The sequence below is a fragment of the Rattus norvegicus genome, chromosome 2 (genome assembly GCF_021556685.1).
Source record: "Rattus norvegicus strain SHRSP/BbbUtx chromosome 2, alternate assembly SHRSP_T2T, whole genome shotgun sequence".
In the NCBI taxonomy this organism is placed as follows: domain Eukaryota; kingdom Metazoa; phylum Chordata; class Mammalia; order Rodentia; family Muridae; genus Rattus; species Rattus norvegicus.
Window position 1 is genome coordinate 171,204,624 of NC_141535.1, and position 18,317 is coordinate 171,222,940.

An 18,317-nucleotide genomic window follows, 5' to 3' on the forward strand; every position below is an offset into this window, starting at 1 on the left:
TCTTTGCTGTAAGAACAACTTTGAAATCAGGGAGGTTTTTCTTTTGTCTTCATCTTTTCCTAGCACCTGTCTATGTAAATGAGTAAGCTGCGGCCTTCAGTGGGAATGAAACAGGGTCACTAGCCCAGGCTAGCATGAGACAGAGCACATAGTGTGAGATGTCATGATTTCTGACCTGCCTTCCTCTACCTCCAGAGGGCTGAGCGTGGAGTCTTATTTGGAGCTGAGATCCAGCTCAGCTTTGTGCATGCTGAGTAGCCTGCCAACTAAGTCACATCTAGAGCACGGGAAATACAGTTCTGAACAGCTAATTCTGTTATCATAGGAACATCCCTTCCAGTCCTCAGGAGGCAGAGGAAGGCAGATCTCTGAGTTCAAAGCCAGCCTGGTTTACAGAGTTAACAGGACAGCCCGAGCTGCATACAGAGAAACCCTATCTCGAAACCAACAAAACCCAAAACATTCCTTCTACCACCTTTCAAACTCTCAGGGTATTGTTATTATTTTGTTTTGATTTGTTTACAGCTAACTATACAGGAAGACAGACAGACAGATAATTGGGAAGCCAAGAGAAGCCATTATTATTTTCTATTTATTTTATTATACACTGAATTAGGGGAAATAAGGTTCAAAAGTTCTGAAAAACACAGCCTGAACCAGCGACAGGAAACCTGGCACACATACCATCTCTCCGGGCCTAACCTGACATTCAACAGCCCTGTAAGATCTTCTAGTCTCTGCCCGAGCCCAAACACACCCTCCCGTGGGAGCACAGTGATAAGAACTAGTAGGTGGGCAGCATTAGACTGTCACCAGGTGGAGAAACTCAGTCACCACCATTTTATTATCAAATAGTGGGAAACATCAGGGGTACTTTCTGGCAGGTTTAATATTATTAGTCATACTTGTGTATAAACCATAACTATCATTACTTTCTCCTAAAGTTTAGGACACACAGAATGCATTAGTGGGAGAGTAGACTTGATGCAGAATGGAATCCCACTATGTAGTCCAGGCTGACCTTAAATTCAGGGTCTTCCTGCCTCAGTCTCCCAACTGCTAAGCTTGTGGGCAGGTGATGCCCACACCTGGTGTCACAGTGCTCCATTAACTTCTAGTTCTTAGAATATCTTTGGTGTAGATCAGAAAAAGAAGGCAGGCTGTCTAATTCCCAGGGTCCAATACATTGAGGCTTTGGACTCCTTAGGGCCTTGACTGCTTCTTCACACTGAGGAGCAATGATCACATCTACTTTGAGGATTTCCACAGAGAGAAGATGAGCACCCACCACAGACACTCATAGCAGGAAAGCAGCAAAGAGCCCTCAAAGCACATTAGTTCTTCTTATTTGCAAGAAGGCAAACCTTCAGGATTCCATGAAACTCCCAAATGGATGGTAAATTCAAACCCATGAAACTGTAGGCTGCACACACACATCATGGGGGGAAGAGGTGGGGAGTTGTTGTTTCGTCTGGCTTGTGTGAAGCCTCATAGTCAATGCCCAGTACCAAAGAAAAGCAAAACCACATGGAACTCCAATTCACCTCTTTAGATATGTAAGTTCAGTGATCAGGAACTTAGCTTAGGAAAAGTCATAGAGTTAAACTTGGAGCAACTGTTGGTCTCACAGAAACATACTTTTATAAAGATGGTTCATACCACGTGTGAAGACACTGACTTGTGCACCCTCGTGAAGCCTTTGCTGTAGTCATGGTCCTACTCACCTGTCCATCGATTGGCGGCTTCCTTAGCTACTTTATTTGCTTGACCTGAAAACAAATGCAGTCATTTGTACATAGAAAACTACTCCAACCCTCTACAGATGTGAACCAATGTCTCATCAATTACGCATGTATCAGAAATTACCAGGGAAAAGCTCAAATAGTACTTTAACTCTACATCTTAAAAACCTGCTCAAATGCTCAAGAAAATCTGAGGTAATTCAGTTACACTCAGTAAAGAACAGAAAGACAGTGTGGCTAGCTTCCCTTCCCTAAATCTCAATCAGCGCTGTACTGACTTTTTTAAAGTACAGACTTATTCTATACACGGGTTGTTCGTCTGTCTATTTGCTTGTTTATGTGGAGGCAGTACAGGTGTGGAGGTCAGAGGTCACTTGTGGAGGTTGTCAGACCTGGTGGCAAACATTTTCATCCTCTTGAAAGACCCCCAGACTTGGGGAGACTCTCGCTCCAGTCACGGGTTGAGGTACCCCCAGGAAACACGAGAAGCCGGTCTTGATGTAATCAACAAGAGGCAGTTTTATTTACGAGATCTCGGGCTGACACGTATCTCACACAGGAGATTGAGTCAAGCCCCGAGCCTCTCTAGGCAGGAGCTTATATAGGGAAAACCAGGGGTTTCGTGTGAATACACATAATTGGCTAATACAAAGGGTGCACAGTTACTTTTGGCACGGAGTTACATCAACAAAGCATACGTGTAATCTAGCATCTCAGCAATGTGGGCAGGGCAACTCATCTCACTGCAGCAGGGGGATGACCCATCCTCAGGGAGTGAAGGAAGGGGAGGGGGTGGCTCCAGATGGCCAGTGTCCTTGGGAGTTGATAGTCGGGCCAGTGAGCCCTATCTCAAATTCTCTCAGGCATGTCTGGACTTTGTTCATGACTAACTTTTAGAAATTTTAACCCTTCACTCTAAGATACCTTGCCAGCCTCTAACGTACAGGTTTAAAAGAGATGATTCTCAAATAGCTTACCATATCAGATGATAAAAACAATTTAGTGGTATGAGTTTTAATGTATGTATTCTTACACTATGGTAAATCTGACTTCAAAAATTATTAGAAACAAAGCCAGGCATGATGTTTCACAGCTTTAATCCCAGCAGTTGGAAGACAGAAGCAGGAGGATCTCAGAAAGTTCACAACCAGACTTGTCTACAGAGTGAGTGCTAAGAGACTCTGCTCAAAAACAAAACAAATCAAAACAAACATTTTAGAGGCAAGCAAGTAATCCCATAGGAGAAAATGCTTACTTTACTTTATATGTTGAATATATAATCTTATGCCTTTGACTTCATGCTCGAGGCTGAGACAGGAGGATCTCAGGTCTGAGGCCAGCATGGACTACACAGAAGAAACCAAACCAAAACCAAAAAAATGTAAAGTAATGAATATGCATTTTGCTACTAAACACATCTGTAAAGTGTCTCCAAGTCACCTTCAACAGGACATAACAATGCCATGACCAAGTAGGCATAAACTTATGAGGAGGACTTTATGTTTATTGCTTGGCTGGTTGGTTTTTTGAAACAGGATTTCCCTGTATACCAGTCCTCAATATCCTGAAACCCACTTTCTCACAGAGATCTGCCTGCCTCTGCCTCCTGAGTACGGGGATTAAAGGCATGCACCACCACATCCTGCTGACCTTTATTTCTTTAATAAGTTATCTGTTTTTATTTTATGTGCGTTGGTGTTCTGCCTGCCTGTATATATGTGTGAGGCCGTCAGAGTCCCTGCAACTAGAGTTAGACAGTTGTGAGCTGCCACATGGGTGCTGGGAATTGAACCTAGGTCTCCTGGAAGAACTTAACTCTGAGCCATCTCTCCAGCTCTGATCTTTATTTTCTTATTGAAAATAACGTAAGTTTTATATGACAGATTTCACCCTATCAAATCAGTGGGCTGTAAATCACCACCACTATCTTAATCACAGACCATCTTATCAACAGTAGGGAACCGAGTGCACAAAGCAGACAGCATCCCCCATGCTCTGCCCCATCAATCACCCATTCGCTCTCCATCTGTGGCTCTCCCTTGTGGGGAGACTCCATGTGAAGGAAACATGTATCCTCTTGTATTTGGGTGAGCATTCCTCGTTCAACTGTCTGCTCAGTATTCAAGTCCTAGAGCTTTCAGCTATCACTGTTGAATTATTGATCTGCCCCATTACTTCTTGAGGCTTTCGCCCCATATATTTTATAATTCATGTTATATCTGCATATATTAATTACTTTTCTGTTGCTATGATAAACACCAGGACCAAAGGCACCCTATGAAGAAATGACTCTATTTTGGGTTAGAGCTCCATCTCAGTTGGGAGTCATGGCAGCAAGCAGCAGGCATGGAGGAGGCATGGAGACAGCAATGGGGAGCCTAGAGCTCACATCTTCAAACACAAGCAGGAGGCAAAGATCAAACAGATAAAAAGCTTCAAACTCTCAAAACCTGCCTCCTGAGCAAACGTCCTCTACGAGGCTGCAGCAACCCCTGGCTGGGAACCAGCATCAAATTCCGGAGCTCGTGGGCACATTCCTCTCTAAAGCTGTCACGTGTGCGTGCATATGTAACTTGCACGTTCCGATCCGTCATCATCATAAGCTGCACTCTCCACAGTAGCCACATCTTGCCTCAAAGTCTGTTTCTCTGCTCTTGGTTCAGCTGCTCTGACCCCTTTCAATTACTGCTTGTGAGTCTTCCTCCAGCCTTCTACTCTCAACATATTTTTGTCTTTAAATAGGAGTCTCTTCTAGGTGGTATATAATTAGTTGACTTATTTCCTTCCATTTTGGCCTTCTCAGTCTTGTCACTGGAAAACAAGCCATTTTCACTTAGTGTAATTAGATGCCATTTCCATGACATTCTGCCATTCCCACATATGATGGTTTAAATGAGAAATGCCCTCGTATTCCCTCAGAGTTGAACACCCAGTGTCCGGTTGGTGCACTATTGGAGGAGGTCACAGGACCTTTAGAAGAAGACAGAGCCTTGCCGGAGGAAGCACGGCACTGGGTGGGCTTTGGAGTTTACATCCATGCTCACTTCAGTCCAATGCTTTGTTTCCTGTCTGTAGTTTTAACTGTGCTGGGCCAGCTCCTTGCCCACGCCTCAGTCACCACTGTGGACTCACCCTCCAGAACCACAAGTCAAAGGAAACCCTTTCATCCAGAAGTTGTTTGGTTGGGCGTTTCTCATAGCAACAGAAAGAAACTAACGAACTATGTCAGATGTCCCTTTTGTCCTTCAATTTTTCCAAAACTAATGTTTGTATGAAGTGGAATTAAAGTTTTTCTGTCTCTCTCCCTTTCTTCCTCAAATTTATACACTCTAAAATAATGTAAAACACACACACACACACACACACACACACACACACACACACACACACACAAAACAAACAAAACAACACAAAAAACTGAAAATAAAACTCAGGGTAACTGAGTGGTGGCACACACCTGTATCCCAGCACTCTGGAAGCAGCGGCAGGCGAATCTGAGTTCAAGACTAGCCCTGTCTACAGAGTGAGTTCCAGGCAGTCATGGGTGCACAGGAAAACCCTGTCTTAGAAATTAAATAAAAAGAAAAAAGGAGAAACTCATGGCTTTTGCTTGCCAGAAAATATTATACAGAAGAAATTTAACCTCTAGTTTCCTCTGCTGTTTTTTTTTTTTTTTTTTGTACCATGTACTTTGGGGCTGTTTTTGATATCTTTTGGTATTTTGGTATTATCCTAAGGAATACCACTAATGTTTGGATTTATCTTTTGGTGACTATCCTAAGGGTTGGCACTAATGTCTGAATTTATAGTGTTCTAGTTCAGGTACATATCAACTTTATTTTCATCCCAAGCTTCCCTGCCTTATGACACCACTGTCACAGTTATGCTGTGATGGCCATTGTCTGTACTTTATACACTATATGATTACTTCACCAGCATGACTGCTTTACACAGCACAGCCGTCTCCTAAATCAGATTAAAAGTAAATACATGAGATATAGGTAAATTGTCTATTTACTTAACCAGTAGCCTTCTCTGTGATTTACTTCTTCATAGTGACCAACCTAGGTGTCAATGTTACTTTACCTCATTTGAAGAACTCCCTTCCTACTTCTGAAGGGTTCAGTGCTCACTAAGATATATTTCTTGTTATCTCTGATATCTCTGAAGGAACTGTTTCTGGAAATACAAGCCCTGATTGACAGCTTTCCTTCAGTATTCTGAATACATCCTTCCCACAGTGTTTTTGAACTCTGGGTTTTCTTAGAAATAAGTGGCTAATTTCAGTGAAGATCTCTGACTGTGATGACTTCTTTCTTGCTTACCACTTTCAAAACTGCCCTTAATTAGAACAATTTGATCATGATGTCACAGGTCTCAGAATCTGGAAATGTTCCCTCCTTACTGGGTTCTTCCTCGTCCTAAGACCAGAACATTTCTACTGTGCCATTTTTCATTCTGTTGACGCTTTCCCAGTTGGCTCAAACCACATTGTATGCAGTCTGACCTCATCTCAGTTATTGCAGTTCTAAATTCCAGAATTTCTACTTGGTCAAGCTTGCAGTACGGTCTCTACTTCTTTACTAGTACCATGTGCTCTACGTAGGCCCTCCTTAATCTTTATAGACAGGTCTTCTTTGGTGAATGTGTTTAGAACAGCTCGCTAAACTTGTCTGCTGAGCTTAACACTGCTTCCTCAGAGCAGCCTCTATCTTGTAGCTTGTGAGGTATATTCTCTTCTTTCTTTGCATGCCCTATACTATTTAATACAAAACTGAGCATTTAAAAATATATCATGGCAGCCAGGCAGCGGTGGCACACACACTTACACCATGGCAGCTAGGGGGAGGCAGCACATATCCAGAGCTCAGGAAACAAAGCAGCACTAAGTTGCCCAGGTTGGCCTCGAACTTCTGATCTTTATGCCTCAGCCTCCCAGACAGCTGGGACTGTAGGCACGTAAGCCACCACATCTGGCGTACTTTCAAGTATTTTTGTGGAAATCTAGTTTTACTTAGTCTTATTCAAATAATGACTAAGGTGGCTAAAATGAGATTATCTTTTTTTTTTTTTTTGGTTCTTTTTTTTCCGGAGCTGGGGACCGAACCCAGGGCCTTGCGCTTCCTAGGTAAGGGCTCTACCACTGAGCTAAATCTCCAACCCCGGTATTATCTTTTGAAAATAAAACTGTTGCTCTAACTTCTCGATTTCCTGGTTACTCACAATTAAACTTGTAAATGATATCAATTATTCCACTGGAAGGATGAACTTCAAATACTTCCGGCAGGCATTGTTTGGAAAGAAATTAGCACTAGCCACGTCTACATGAACTATCACCAGGAAAGCCCGTCCCACATGCGTGGAGAACAGTTTGGATAAGCCTGATTGTTGTAATGTGGGTGTGTGAGCTGTGCTGGCTGGTAAGAGCTAAATCCTATTAAAATCAATTTCTAATAATCCTTTAATCCAATTCTTTCTGACTAACTTGATAGCTGAAATCCTACAAAAATCTTCATTATAAAAAAGCACATTAATATTTGGGGTTAGAAGTTAGCATCAAGTAAAGTTATTCAAGTTGAATGATGAGGAGAGTCCTGACATCTGCTGCTAACAACTCTGTTTCTTACATCTGTGGAAACTGCAGTTTCCACTGAATAAATGCATGGATGGTTTACTGCATACACTGCATGGCGTAGGAGGCTGGGCGATGGCCAGGGTACAGTCTGCTTCAGAAACATTTAAAACAACTGCTTATTTTTATAGATACTTTCCTGGTCCGGCAAGCACTGTGCTCCTTTCTGCATCCAGTTACACACACGTGAAGCTAAGCTGTGCTCAGTTTAGTATCTAACTTTTTAGTATCTAACTTGTGTCACCAGTTTAATATCTAACTTTTCTCTCTGCTGTCTTCAAATACACTAATCTCTTCCTTGGCAAAAGGCAATCAGCTATTAATCCAATCCAGTGTAACTGTCATGTCAGAGATAGTTCTCCTGTCAAGAAATGTGACCACTGTAATGTTCTGCCCTGTGGGTTCTACCTCCCGTTCATTACTCTGTTCTGACTGACACCCTATTCCGTCCAGTCTGCACCACACTTTCCTAGTCTGCATAACTGGAGATAGCCTGCATTCTAAGCAACCATATTTGCTAGGTGATTTTAGATCTTTGTAAGTACTCCTGAGCTTGTTTTGGGACATGCCAAGTTAGCTGGCAGTAGGTGGCTGCTTTCAATCTTGAGTGTCATGGTGAGTAAGTGATGTTTAGAAGTGATAGTGGCCAGGGTCACCTGCCCAAGGAAACACCTGGTACAGTACCATGAAAATCACAAAGTGACAAATACTAAATCTTCACAAGGAGGGTGAACACTAACACCTACAACTCCTAACCAGAGAGAGGAATGGGACGTGAAGAAAAGAAGTGCTGCTCCCAGGGCAACAGTGACAGCCAGCTGCTGTGCAGTGGTTTTTTTGTTTTGGTTTGGTTTTTGGTTTTTGGTTTTTGGTTTTTTCCAGGCAGGGTTTATATGTGTAGCCCTGGCTATCCTGGCACTATCTCTGTAGACTAGACTGGCCTTGAATTCAGAGATCCACCTGCCTCTGCCTTCTTAGAGACAAAGATTTTCACAGAAATGGAAGTAGAACTCTTTGAGACAGCCGTTTTCAGCAAATTTAGTGTCTGGGAGACAGATCTGTTCACAGATTCACTATCGACATCCAGAAAATAAAGTGCTTAGCTAAACCAGGCACTACAAAATTAGCTATTTCAACGGAAAGTTGTAACATCAGAGGACCCTCAGGGAACACAGATGCTCACAGCAGCAGGAGACCAAAAGGGTGGCTACCCAGAAGCCAGGGCTGCTAACCTTCCACTCTCAAAAAGGAAAGGTCACCTGCTCGAGATGCAGCTGTGCGGTGTGCCTAAGGTCCTGAAGAGCTTCACAGACCCGTGTCTTCCCCAGACTCAGTGCCCTCAGGTGACTTGCTTGAGATCAGCATGGCTGTCTCTTCCAGCAGTTCCTGAACTCACCTGCCCTGACTCACCCTAATCCCTCTGTGACTGATTCAAATTCTCATGTTTCCTAGGAAGCAAATCTGGTCCTCAGACCCTATGACTGGAGTGCTCCTTTTTGCCTGCAGTGTCAAGTGGCCCTTGCTGCTGTTCCTTTAGGGCAGCACTTGCTTGCTTAGCTGGCTTGTTTCTTTTTGTTTATGCTCTTTACTTCTTAGCCATAGTCTAAGAAGTCCTGTGGTCTCCACTGTATAGTCATAGATAGTGCTTCCTTGGGCAGGTGGCCCTGGCTGTGCTGTAATTCCAGCGTCCTGGAGCCTGAGGCAAGGGAATTGCTAGCTTGAAGCCAGCTTTGGCTACATACAGAGAACTTGTCCTCAAAAGACATCACGCACGCACACACGCATATTCGAGCTTGGCCACCTTAATTATAATCCAACTCTTCTCAGGCTACTTCCAATGTACCAAGTAGTCCCAGTTTTCTCAAAGTCTCAGTCATCTACTATGTCTGAGTTTTAAAAAGATACACTTGGTAAACTTTGTCTAAACAAAAATAAGCTAAATAGAAAAATATGGGGAAAGTTATATATATTTTCTAAATGTAAATATTATATTTTTGTTTCTTAAAATTCTGTAAGTGTTCTAATTTTATATTTTTATAAATATATATAAAATATATATAATATATAAATATAAATATATAAATATATAAATAATACTGAGCTTTGAGGGTTCTATTGAAGAAAGGCAGGTAAGATGGTTCAGTGGGTCAAAGGTGCTTGCTACCAAGCTTAATGACCTGAGTCAGGCTCTGGGATCCACATGGTGAAAAGAGAGAACCAACTGCTATACGTTGTCCTCTGACCTCCACTCAGGAAGAAAGTCACTGGTATATTCATAAGGCAACCCTACAACCTGGCAAGCTCTTGTATTTATATACATCCTTTTCTTAGAAGGATAGTCTGTATTTCCTCAATAGGCTGGAGGTGCCTGAGAGCACACTGCTCCTTCTCTGACCTCTCAGTTTGCTGACTGTCTGATGCCTGTCCTGTCCTTACCCGCTTACCTTCCTTCCTTCTAAAATGCTTTTGGTGGCAAAGCTGTGAGCACTCAAGGCTGGACTGAGTCTCTTTAGAAAACCCGAGTAAGGCAGTGTCTTTCTGTTACGACCACAGACAGCTGAGCACGCAGCCCTGAAGCGGGGTTAGGAGGGAGCCTGTCTTCTCACATAAGAGAAGAGGAGATTCCAGGCACCTAGAGGTGCAAAGTCCCCTGTTACCAAATTAAAGATGCTCAAGTTATGACGTAAACTTACGTATTTCTTCCACAACCTGCGGGTCGCATTCTCTGTATTTTTCCACTTCTGCCTTAAGTTTTTTCCTTTGGTCTTGAAATGAAGAAAGTTCTTTTGCAAGCATGGCCCGTTCTTCCTAGATATAAAGGATTTCATGTATAGTTAGGCCAAATAAAAGCTTATGTATATAAAGTAATAAATTTCAAAATACATGTTTTTGACATGCTACAGTTATATATTCAGTTCTCAGTGTCCATGGGTTCTGCATCTGAATATTCAATTATCCACAGATCAAAACTACTTAAACAAAACAAAAAAACCCCACCTGAACTAAACATGTACAGAAGTTCCTCTCAATGTACTAAACACGTACAAAGTTCACCCTCTGAATGAGACAGCATAACAAACGTTTACAGGGCATTTCTGTTGTAGTAGGAATTATAAGTAATTAGACATTATTTAAAAGGTATGATTATAAAAACTATATGCAAGTATTCATAATAGACAAATATTACATTTATACCTAAATATGCATTTTACATACATGTATTATACAGAGATACATATAATTGACGCTTTAATGTATGCATTATTTGTGTGGATGTCGGAGAACAATTTGCAAGAGCCAGATCTCTCCTTCCATCCTGAGGGTCAGGATGTCTCTCAGGCTGTCTCCCTAGGCAGCAAGCGCCTTTACCTGGTAAGTACTCACTGGCCCAGATTATTTTAAATAAGGGACTTGGACATCTGGATTTTCATATCTCACAAGGTCTAGGAGCCAATCCCACTGTGGAACCTGAGGTAGGATTGTACTCACACATATGTACAGTGTAATAAGCCTGATTCTCTGAAATCTCAAGTGCTTTCATAGATACAGAGTAATTAAATAAAAACAAGTATGTCGAATGCAGTAAGTGTAAGCAGGTGAGCAGAGATGTTTAACATGGATGAACTCGAAGGATGATGACGCTCCCGTAAGTCAGTCAGGGGAAAGCTCACACTTCTGTTTGGGTGCTTTCATGACTTGTACTTACACATATAAGTCACAGTTTCTGGCAACATCAATCATTCAGCAATTATCCTTTAAAGAGTATTTGAAAAAAATTCTAGAGCTTTTTCAATTTTAAGTGATTAACCTTTATAAATATTTAAAGGAATCAGAAATGGCCTCCTGCCATTTTTCTTTCAAGGTGAACAAAATAAGGCTTTTAAATAGCATGAGCCAACAGGCAGGCGCCCTATGACATTTTAGACAAAGTCTTTATCAACTCAGAGATGCCACCGTGCTACAATTGTGTGACGAACATTTGTGAGATGTGAAAAATAAATCCACACAAAATCAAATGCTGGTGCCGAGTCTCAGATAAATTCAAGGCCGAAATCAAAGTGCAAGTGGCCTGACTGGAGCTGGCCTGAGTCTGGCTCCCTGCCTACCACCCTGCACTTTCTACTTGTCCTCCAGTTTGGCTTTGCTGTTGGTCTTGCTGTCTAGACGGTCACATGCTCTAGAGTAGCCCAGCCCAGAGCAGTGCATGATGGGAACATCCTAGCTCTGCACACTCCAGTACAGGGTCATTAGACACATGTGTGTCATTATGGTAGCTCTGACTTAAATATAAATGGGTGAATACAATCCATAAATGCCACACTGACACAGCTCAGAGAAATATAAGGCTAAGTGGGATGTAACTGTATGGTCTTTCCTTGCTATCTAAGCCCAGATTATCCAAGCATCGACAAAAGACAGGGAAAAGGAAAGGCTAGTGAAGAGGAGCAGAGGGAGAACCTCCACAAAGTGCAGTGACGACTCTGCGGCACTTGAATGTGAAGAGGCTTGGACAGCACCAGCACAGAAACTGCTGCCAAGGCGTGTGATGCCCTCGTGCTTCTAGTTCTAGAGATATGCATGGCAGTCACCGCATACACTGCTGGCAAACGAAATGTCTTAGAAAGTACCTGACAATGTACCTGGGGTTAGCTACTTCTTCAGCATCATTACCATAACTGATCCCTAACAGACAGGGGGCGCGTACTATTATAGAAACTATTTACACTCAGCTCCACTTTTCGCTATTGAGCTCCGAGATAAAAAGCACACACAGCCTTTATATTTTTAATAATCCTGAAGCAGCACAAAAACTGGGCAGATATCCAGCCTCCATGTTACCAGAATCTACTTTCCTATTGATAACCCTGAATTATTACTACTATTGCTATGTTTCATCTGGGCTGCTTTTGACTCCTTGGCTAGCTGACAGGGCCACGTTTTTCTGGTTCACCTAATCCATGGTGGCTTCTCCTTCTCCCTCTTGCACCTTCATAATCATATTAGATTCTAATGTAGTGACTTACAATAAATGTTTTTAAGGTTATTCATATAGTAAATAGCTAAAAATAATCAATGTTTAACAATTCAGTTATGGGGGGTTGGGGATTTAGCTCAGTGGTAGAGCGCTTGCCTAGCAAGCACAAGGCCCTGGGTTCAGTCCTCAGCTCTGAAAAAAAAGAAAAAAAAAAAAAGAAAGAAAAAACCCAATTCAGTTATGCTATATATGGATAGATGGTCTTCAAAAGTATCATAGATCCACAGAATGTGGCATTTAAAATCATTTCATTATTAAAAAATCTTTTGATTACGAGACAGATCTGCTTCTGACAGTATCCCATTCTACTTCAAAGATGTTACACACCAATGCCTCCATGTGGTGGTGTTTCATTTGTGACAAGCTAGCCACTGTACAAAAAAAATGCCCCAATTTCAATTACAGACAGAATGCTATTCGAAAAGGACAAACAGATACAGGATAGTTGACTGCTAAGCTCTGCCAGACAGGGTAAGCTAGTCCTTCATAATTCCTGCTTCACTTAAGGTCTGTCAGATGTGCTGGGCCAGAAGGCTGAAGATGGATACTCCATCATTGTAGGAAATACTGGGGACTGATCAGGCAGTCAGCTGTCGCTGCCAATTGTTTAAATTTTGGAAGCTATGTTCCTGCATAGTCAAATATATATTCCTTCTTAAATCTCTGATGGGGTTGAAGACTAGTTATAGTCTGATAACTGAACTTAGCTGTTTAGCATTAAAGAAGGTGTTCTAGATTTAAAAGGATGGCTTTCAGATAGTAATACAAGTTAAAATCAAACATCACTGAGGTACAGAATTGTAAACTCTTTAAGTTAGATGATAAAACACTTTATCTAGATTATCAAATATGATGGACCAGATATTATAAGTATATATCATACCTTATAATTTGTATACTTATTATAATTGTATTCAATTTATATCTGAGAAAAAGAGTCCTTTATTGGACTAAAAGCAGGAATTGTTGAGGGTTTGTCTTTTATTGTCTATTGTAATGCTATGTGTGAGCCCCTAAGACATGCCAACAGCCAATAGCTGGGCAGAAGAGACATAGGTGGGGTTTCAGTTTCCTGGGCTTGGGGTCAGAGGAGGAAGAGAAGGAAGGTGAAGGTGCAGGAGAGAGAAGGAGAAACCACCATGGGTTAGGTGAGCCATAAATATGTGGCCCTCTGGGCTAGCCAAATGGAATTAAGAGCAGCCCAGATGAAATAATAATAATAATAATAATAATAATAATAATAATAATAATATAAGTAGTAATAATTCGGGGCTACCGATAGGAAAGTAGATTCTGATAACATGGAGGCTGGGTTTCTACCCAGCTTTTGGTTGTTCACCAATCAGAAATAACATGGGGCAGGGTCACAGGGGCTACAAGCAGACTCCAGGTCTTTGGGGCCCACACTTAGCATTACAATAGAAAGTAAAAGACACAACCTCAACGGAGTACTTCTGAAAATTCCTGTAGTAAGACTTCTTAGGAATTACTATACCCTTCGGCTTGCTGACAGATCCACTGTGGCTTGGCAGTGGGCTTGTCCCCACCCCCAGCTCCACTAGCTACTGAACTGACTCACACTCAGTAGCCTGGCTGACAACTTCCAGACATGCCTATGCCACTATTCATTGTAGGTGCTCCTATCAGTTTCTGGAACAAAGAAGCAGCAACCACTACCAACTGCAGAATTAGCAGGATTGGGTGATGCCAAAAGGTGACCTTCCCTTTAACAGTTTACAGAAATTAATGTCCTCCAATTCCTATCTGTGACTGCTGAACAGGAACAGAGGCCAAGGTGGAGTGTTTAGTAGTCTGTTCAGTTCTTTGTCTTCCTTCCCTTCCTTCCCTTTGATTCTTTCTGCTATTGTTGTTTTAAACTAAAGTATCCTTATGCCAGGCTGGCCTTGAACTTACTAGGTAGCTGAGGATGACCTTGAACTTTGGACCTCCTGTGAACTGGGCTCCCAGGCAAGCACTACCCCAACTTAGCCACATTCCCTATCACTGGTATGTTAGTGTTGAGCCAGGTTTCACTCCATAGTCCAGGCTGGCCTGGAACGCATTATGTAGTCCAGCCTCAGCCTTTTAAATGCTGGGATTATGGGCATGAACCACCACACCTGACTTAAAACATTTTTATAACTCCATTGTTAAAATAAAGAGCAAGCCAGAAAGTAGCCTGATCCTAACATACAAAATCTATAGTAGCACATTAAAGCACATATTACACTTTTACCAGTGAAAAGGTTGGGATAGTGGTAGAGTAGAGCACATGCACAAAGCTCTGGCTTCCAATTCTAGTATCAATGAGAGAAAGAAAATAGACCCTGCCTCTGCACCCCTATCCATCAGATCAAGCAGCGCTCCTTCAGCCTCCACTACCCCTGTGCCCACCCCATCCACATCCCTTTGCCTCAGCCTTCTTCAGTTGGCACTTCCTGGGAACCTGCCTGTATGTCTGCCAGGAAAACATGTAAGTAATCTTCAGGTCTTCACTTTGTCTCTTCTCCTTTAAATCCAATAGCCCAGTCTCTTGCTCACCTCTGTAGAGGGCACCTGCTGCAGCCTCCTCTTCCTCCCTGCCCCCATTTCTAGCAGACCCCATAGATCCTTTAGTCCAAGCCTCCAATCTAGTATATATTCTCTGGGAACCCAATAAACTACCAGCTTTGGCCTCTGCTCCTTCCCTGTACATGTTTGGGGTCAGGGGTTGGGGTAAGCACATCTCAGAGGCGCACTCTGCATTCTTCCCTCTGTAGACCCCTATCTGCACCTCCCCACTTCTAGTCTAGCTCCACCCCAAAAATCAGCTTCCCCTACAAGCACATTCTAACTGGAACCCCCAGTAGTAATACCTGTCAGGATCTCAGAAGTATTCCCTCCTAGGCAACCCATAGCCATCATATTCTCCTAAGAACCAGAGAGGGCAACAGAAACCAAGTAACAAAACATCCACTCAACAAAGACAAGACCAGACATCAGCACCTAAAATTACAATCTTCCAAATCCCAGATGACACGACACCTGCATAAAAACACAACTATTAACAGCCAGGATAGCATGTCTCCACTAGAGCCCAGCAATCCTACCACACTGCCCTGAGAAATACAGTGAAGCTGAAGCATGAGACAAGGACTTGACAATAGACTTTAAGAATATGTTAGAGGGCCTTAAAGGGGAAATGAATAACCCATTAAAGACATCCATGAAAACACAAACAGTGGAATGAAATGAAAATTGTTCAAGAACTATAGATGGAAATAGAATCCGTAAAGAAAACCCAAAATAAGGGAAAGCTAAAAATGAAAAATGTAAAAACGTAAAACAAGAAACTCAGTGGCAAGCCTCACCAATAGAATACAAGAGATGGAAGAGAGGATCTCAATCATTGAGGACAAAATGGAAGGAATGAATGCCTTAGTTAAAGAAAATGTTACATTTAAAAATACCCAGGCACAGAGCATCCAGGAAATCAGGGATACTACAAAAAGGACAATTCTATGAATAATAGAATAGAGGAAAAGGAAGAGACCCAAACCAAAGGCATAGCAAATATCTTCAACAAAATCATAGAAGAAAAATTCCCAACCTAAAGAAGGTAATATCTATCAAAGAATAAGAAGCATTCAAAACTCTAGACTCTAGACTAGAAAAGAAACTCCTAACTCATATAATAATAAAATATTAAACAGAACAAAGAAAGATTATTAAAAGCTGCAAGGGAAAAAGTAATATTTAAAGGCAGACCTACTAGAATAATACCTCATTTATCAATAGGAGACTCTAAATACTAGAATGGCCTAGAGAGACTCTAGGAGACTCTAATATACTGCCCCAAACTACTATACACAGCAAAACTTTTTATCACAATAAATGGAGAAAAAGATTTTGTAATAAAACCAAATTTAAGAACTATCTACCCACAAACCCAGCCCTAGAGAAGGCAGTGGTTCTCAGCCTTCCTAGTGCTGCTATCCTTATGCTATGGTGAGTCCCAACCATAACATTATTTTCTTTGCCACTTTATCATTGTAAGTTTGCTATTGTTATCACTCATAATGTAAATATATGTGTTTTCTGATGGTCTTAGACAACCCCCATGAAAGGGTCATTGACTCCCGAAGGTTGAGAACCACTGCACTAGAGGAAAAACTTCAACCTGAAAAAGCTAACAACACCCAAGACAACACAAGAAATAAAAAATATCAGACCATCAATCAAAAACAAACACCCCTCAACCACACTGCTCATCATCAGTAACTACCATCATCCATGGTCTCAATCTCCCAATAACAAGGCACAGTTTAACAGGATGGATTCATTCATAACAGGCGTCATCCTTCAGCTGCATCCAAGAAACACATTAACATCAAGAATGGAATTAACCTCAGAGAATAATAGTGGAAAAAGATATCCCAAGAAAATGGATCTAAGAAGCAAGCCAGTACAGCCACTTTACTATGTGACCAAAACTACTCAGAAGAGATAGAGAAAGACACCATGTACTCAAAGGAAAAATCCACAAAGAGGATATTGCAATTCTTAACATCTATGCAGAAAATACGGGTACCCAAGAAACTCTATTACAGCTTAAATCACATATTGACCCTCACACAGTGATAATGCACACAGTTCTTTAGATTTTAGATACCAGATAAAGTCAAGTTGACAAAACAACAATTACAAGTTCACCTCCTGTCAGGTTAACACACATAATCATATCTCCTTAAGTCATGCTTAATTTCCAAATGAAAATAATAACCAGGTCATAATTACGTATAACATGATAAAACTCCCCCACATACAATATATGCATACAATGCAAGTGCATTATATATTTAATCAGGTCATGACTATGCCTAACATAATATAACCACACCTTATACAACTGCAAGCTTATTACAAACTCAGAATAGGTGGCGATGTTCCTATTACAGGGCACCCATTACAGGACATTCTTTCAGTATCTCAGACTTAAATATGATAACCAATGATATTCTCTTAATTGAGCTTAGATTACATGACAAAAAAGTGGAGGAAAACAAACCACAAATATCTGTACAAACACAGTCTTAACAAAATATGAGAGAAATATTCATGTCAATTATAGTCCTCACTTCTGCAAGTGGTCACACGGCCTTAGCTGGTGTTTATAACTCCCTGTCCTCCACCCTCAGCAGGCACTTCAGCAGGTCTTGGCTCTTTTCTTGGAAGAGTGACCCATACCTTTACTCCTGAAGGGTATGTACCTTTTGTCATCCTGCGTGGATTAGGTTGTTGTAGCTTCCTATGATTCTAATTACTAGACACAATAACACCAAGAGACACGCAAAAGAATCTCCTACACTCCAGACCTAATCTCTCTTACCTCCATTGTGAAGAAGCAATCCAATTTTCCCTGGTAAACTTGGTCAGTTACCCTCCTAGTACCCTCCTAATTCCTTTCTTAGGCTGTAAATAATAGTTATTCCTTTCATAAGCGCTATATGGGGGAAAGGCAAATCCATAACTAGAGTAAGTATCTACTCTATTAAGGACAAAGTGTTGTCCATTCCAGAGAAAGGACACTATTTATGGCTCAGTGTTGGTCTCTATGTTGGCAGATCTGGCAGTCAGCAGTAGCTCTACCCGTCAGCTCTGGTGAGTGGAAGTCCATAGTGTCTAGTCCAAGCATAATCCTCATCTCTGCCACCATGGGCACACTGCTCATGGCTCCATTTGGCAATGATTGGGATGGACAGGGAAAGAGACTTATCTGTAGAACAAGTCACCCTATCTACTTGCTTATTGAAAGCTTCCTCTGCTGAAGTCACCTTTTGATGAGCTTTTAAATGGTATACAAGTATCTTCACATCCTTCACATATTTGAAGAAATATGTCCATATACTTATTTTCCAGATGTCTTTTT

General features: G+C 41.6%; 1 protein-coding gene across 3 annotated transcripts in view; it reads right to left on the reverse strand.

Moving 5' to 3' along the window:
* Mnd1 (meiotic nuclear divisions 1) overlaps positions 1 to 18,317 on the reverse strand; it is a 63,771-nt gene that overhangs the window by 3,154 nt on the left and 42,300 nt on the right. For all 3 annotated transcript variants that reach the window (NM_001398663.1, XM_087619535.1, XM_087619532.1), the window contains 2 exons: positions 10,068 to 10,182; positions 1,725 to 1,769 (listed from right to left, as the gene is read on the reverse strand). In NM_001398663.1, the coding sequence (NP_001385592.1) occupies positions 1,725 to 1,769; positions 10,068 to 10,182 (160 nt within the window). The remainder of the gene's footprint in view (positions 1 to 1,724; positions 1,770 to 10,067; positions 10,183 to 18,317) is intronic.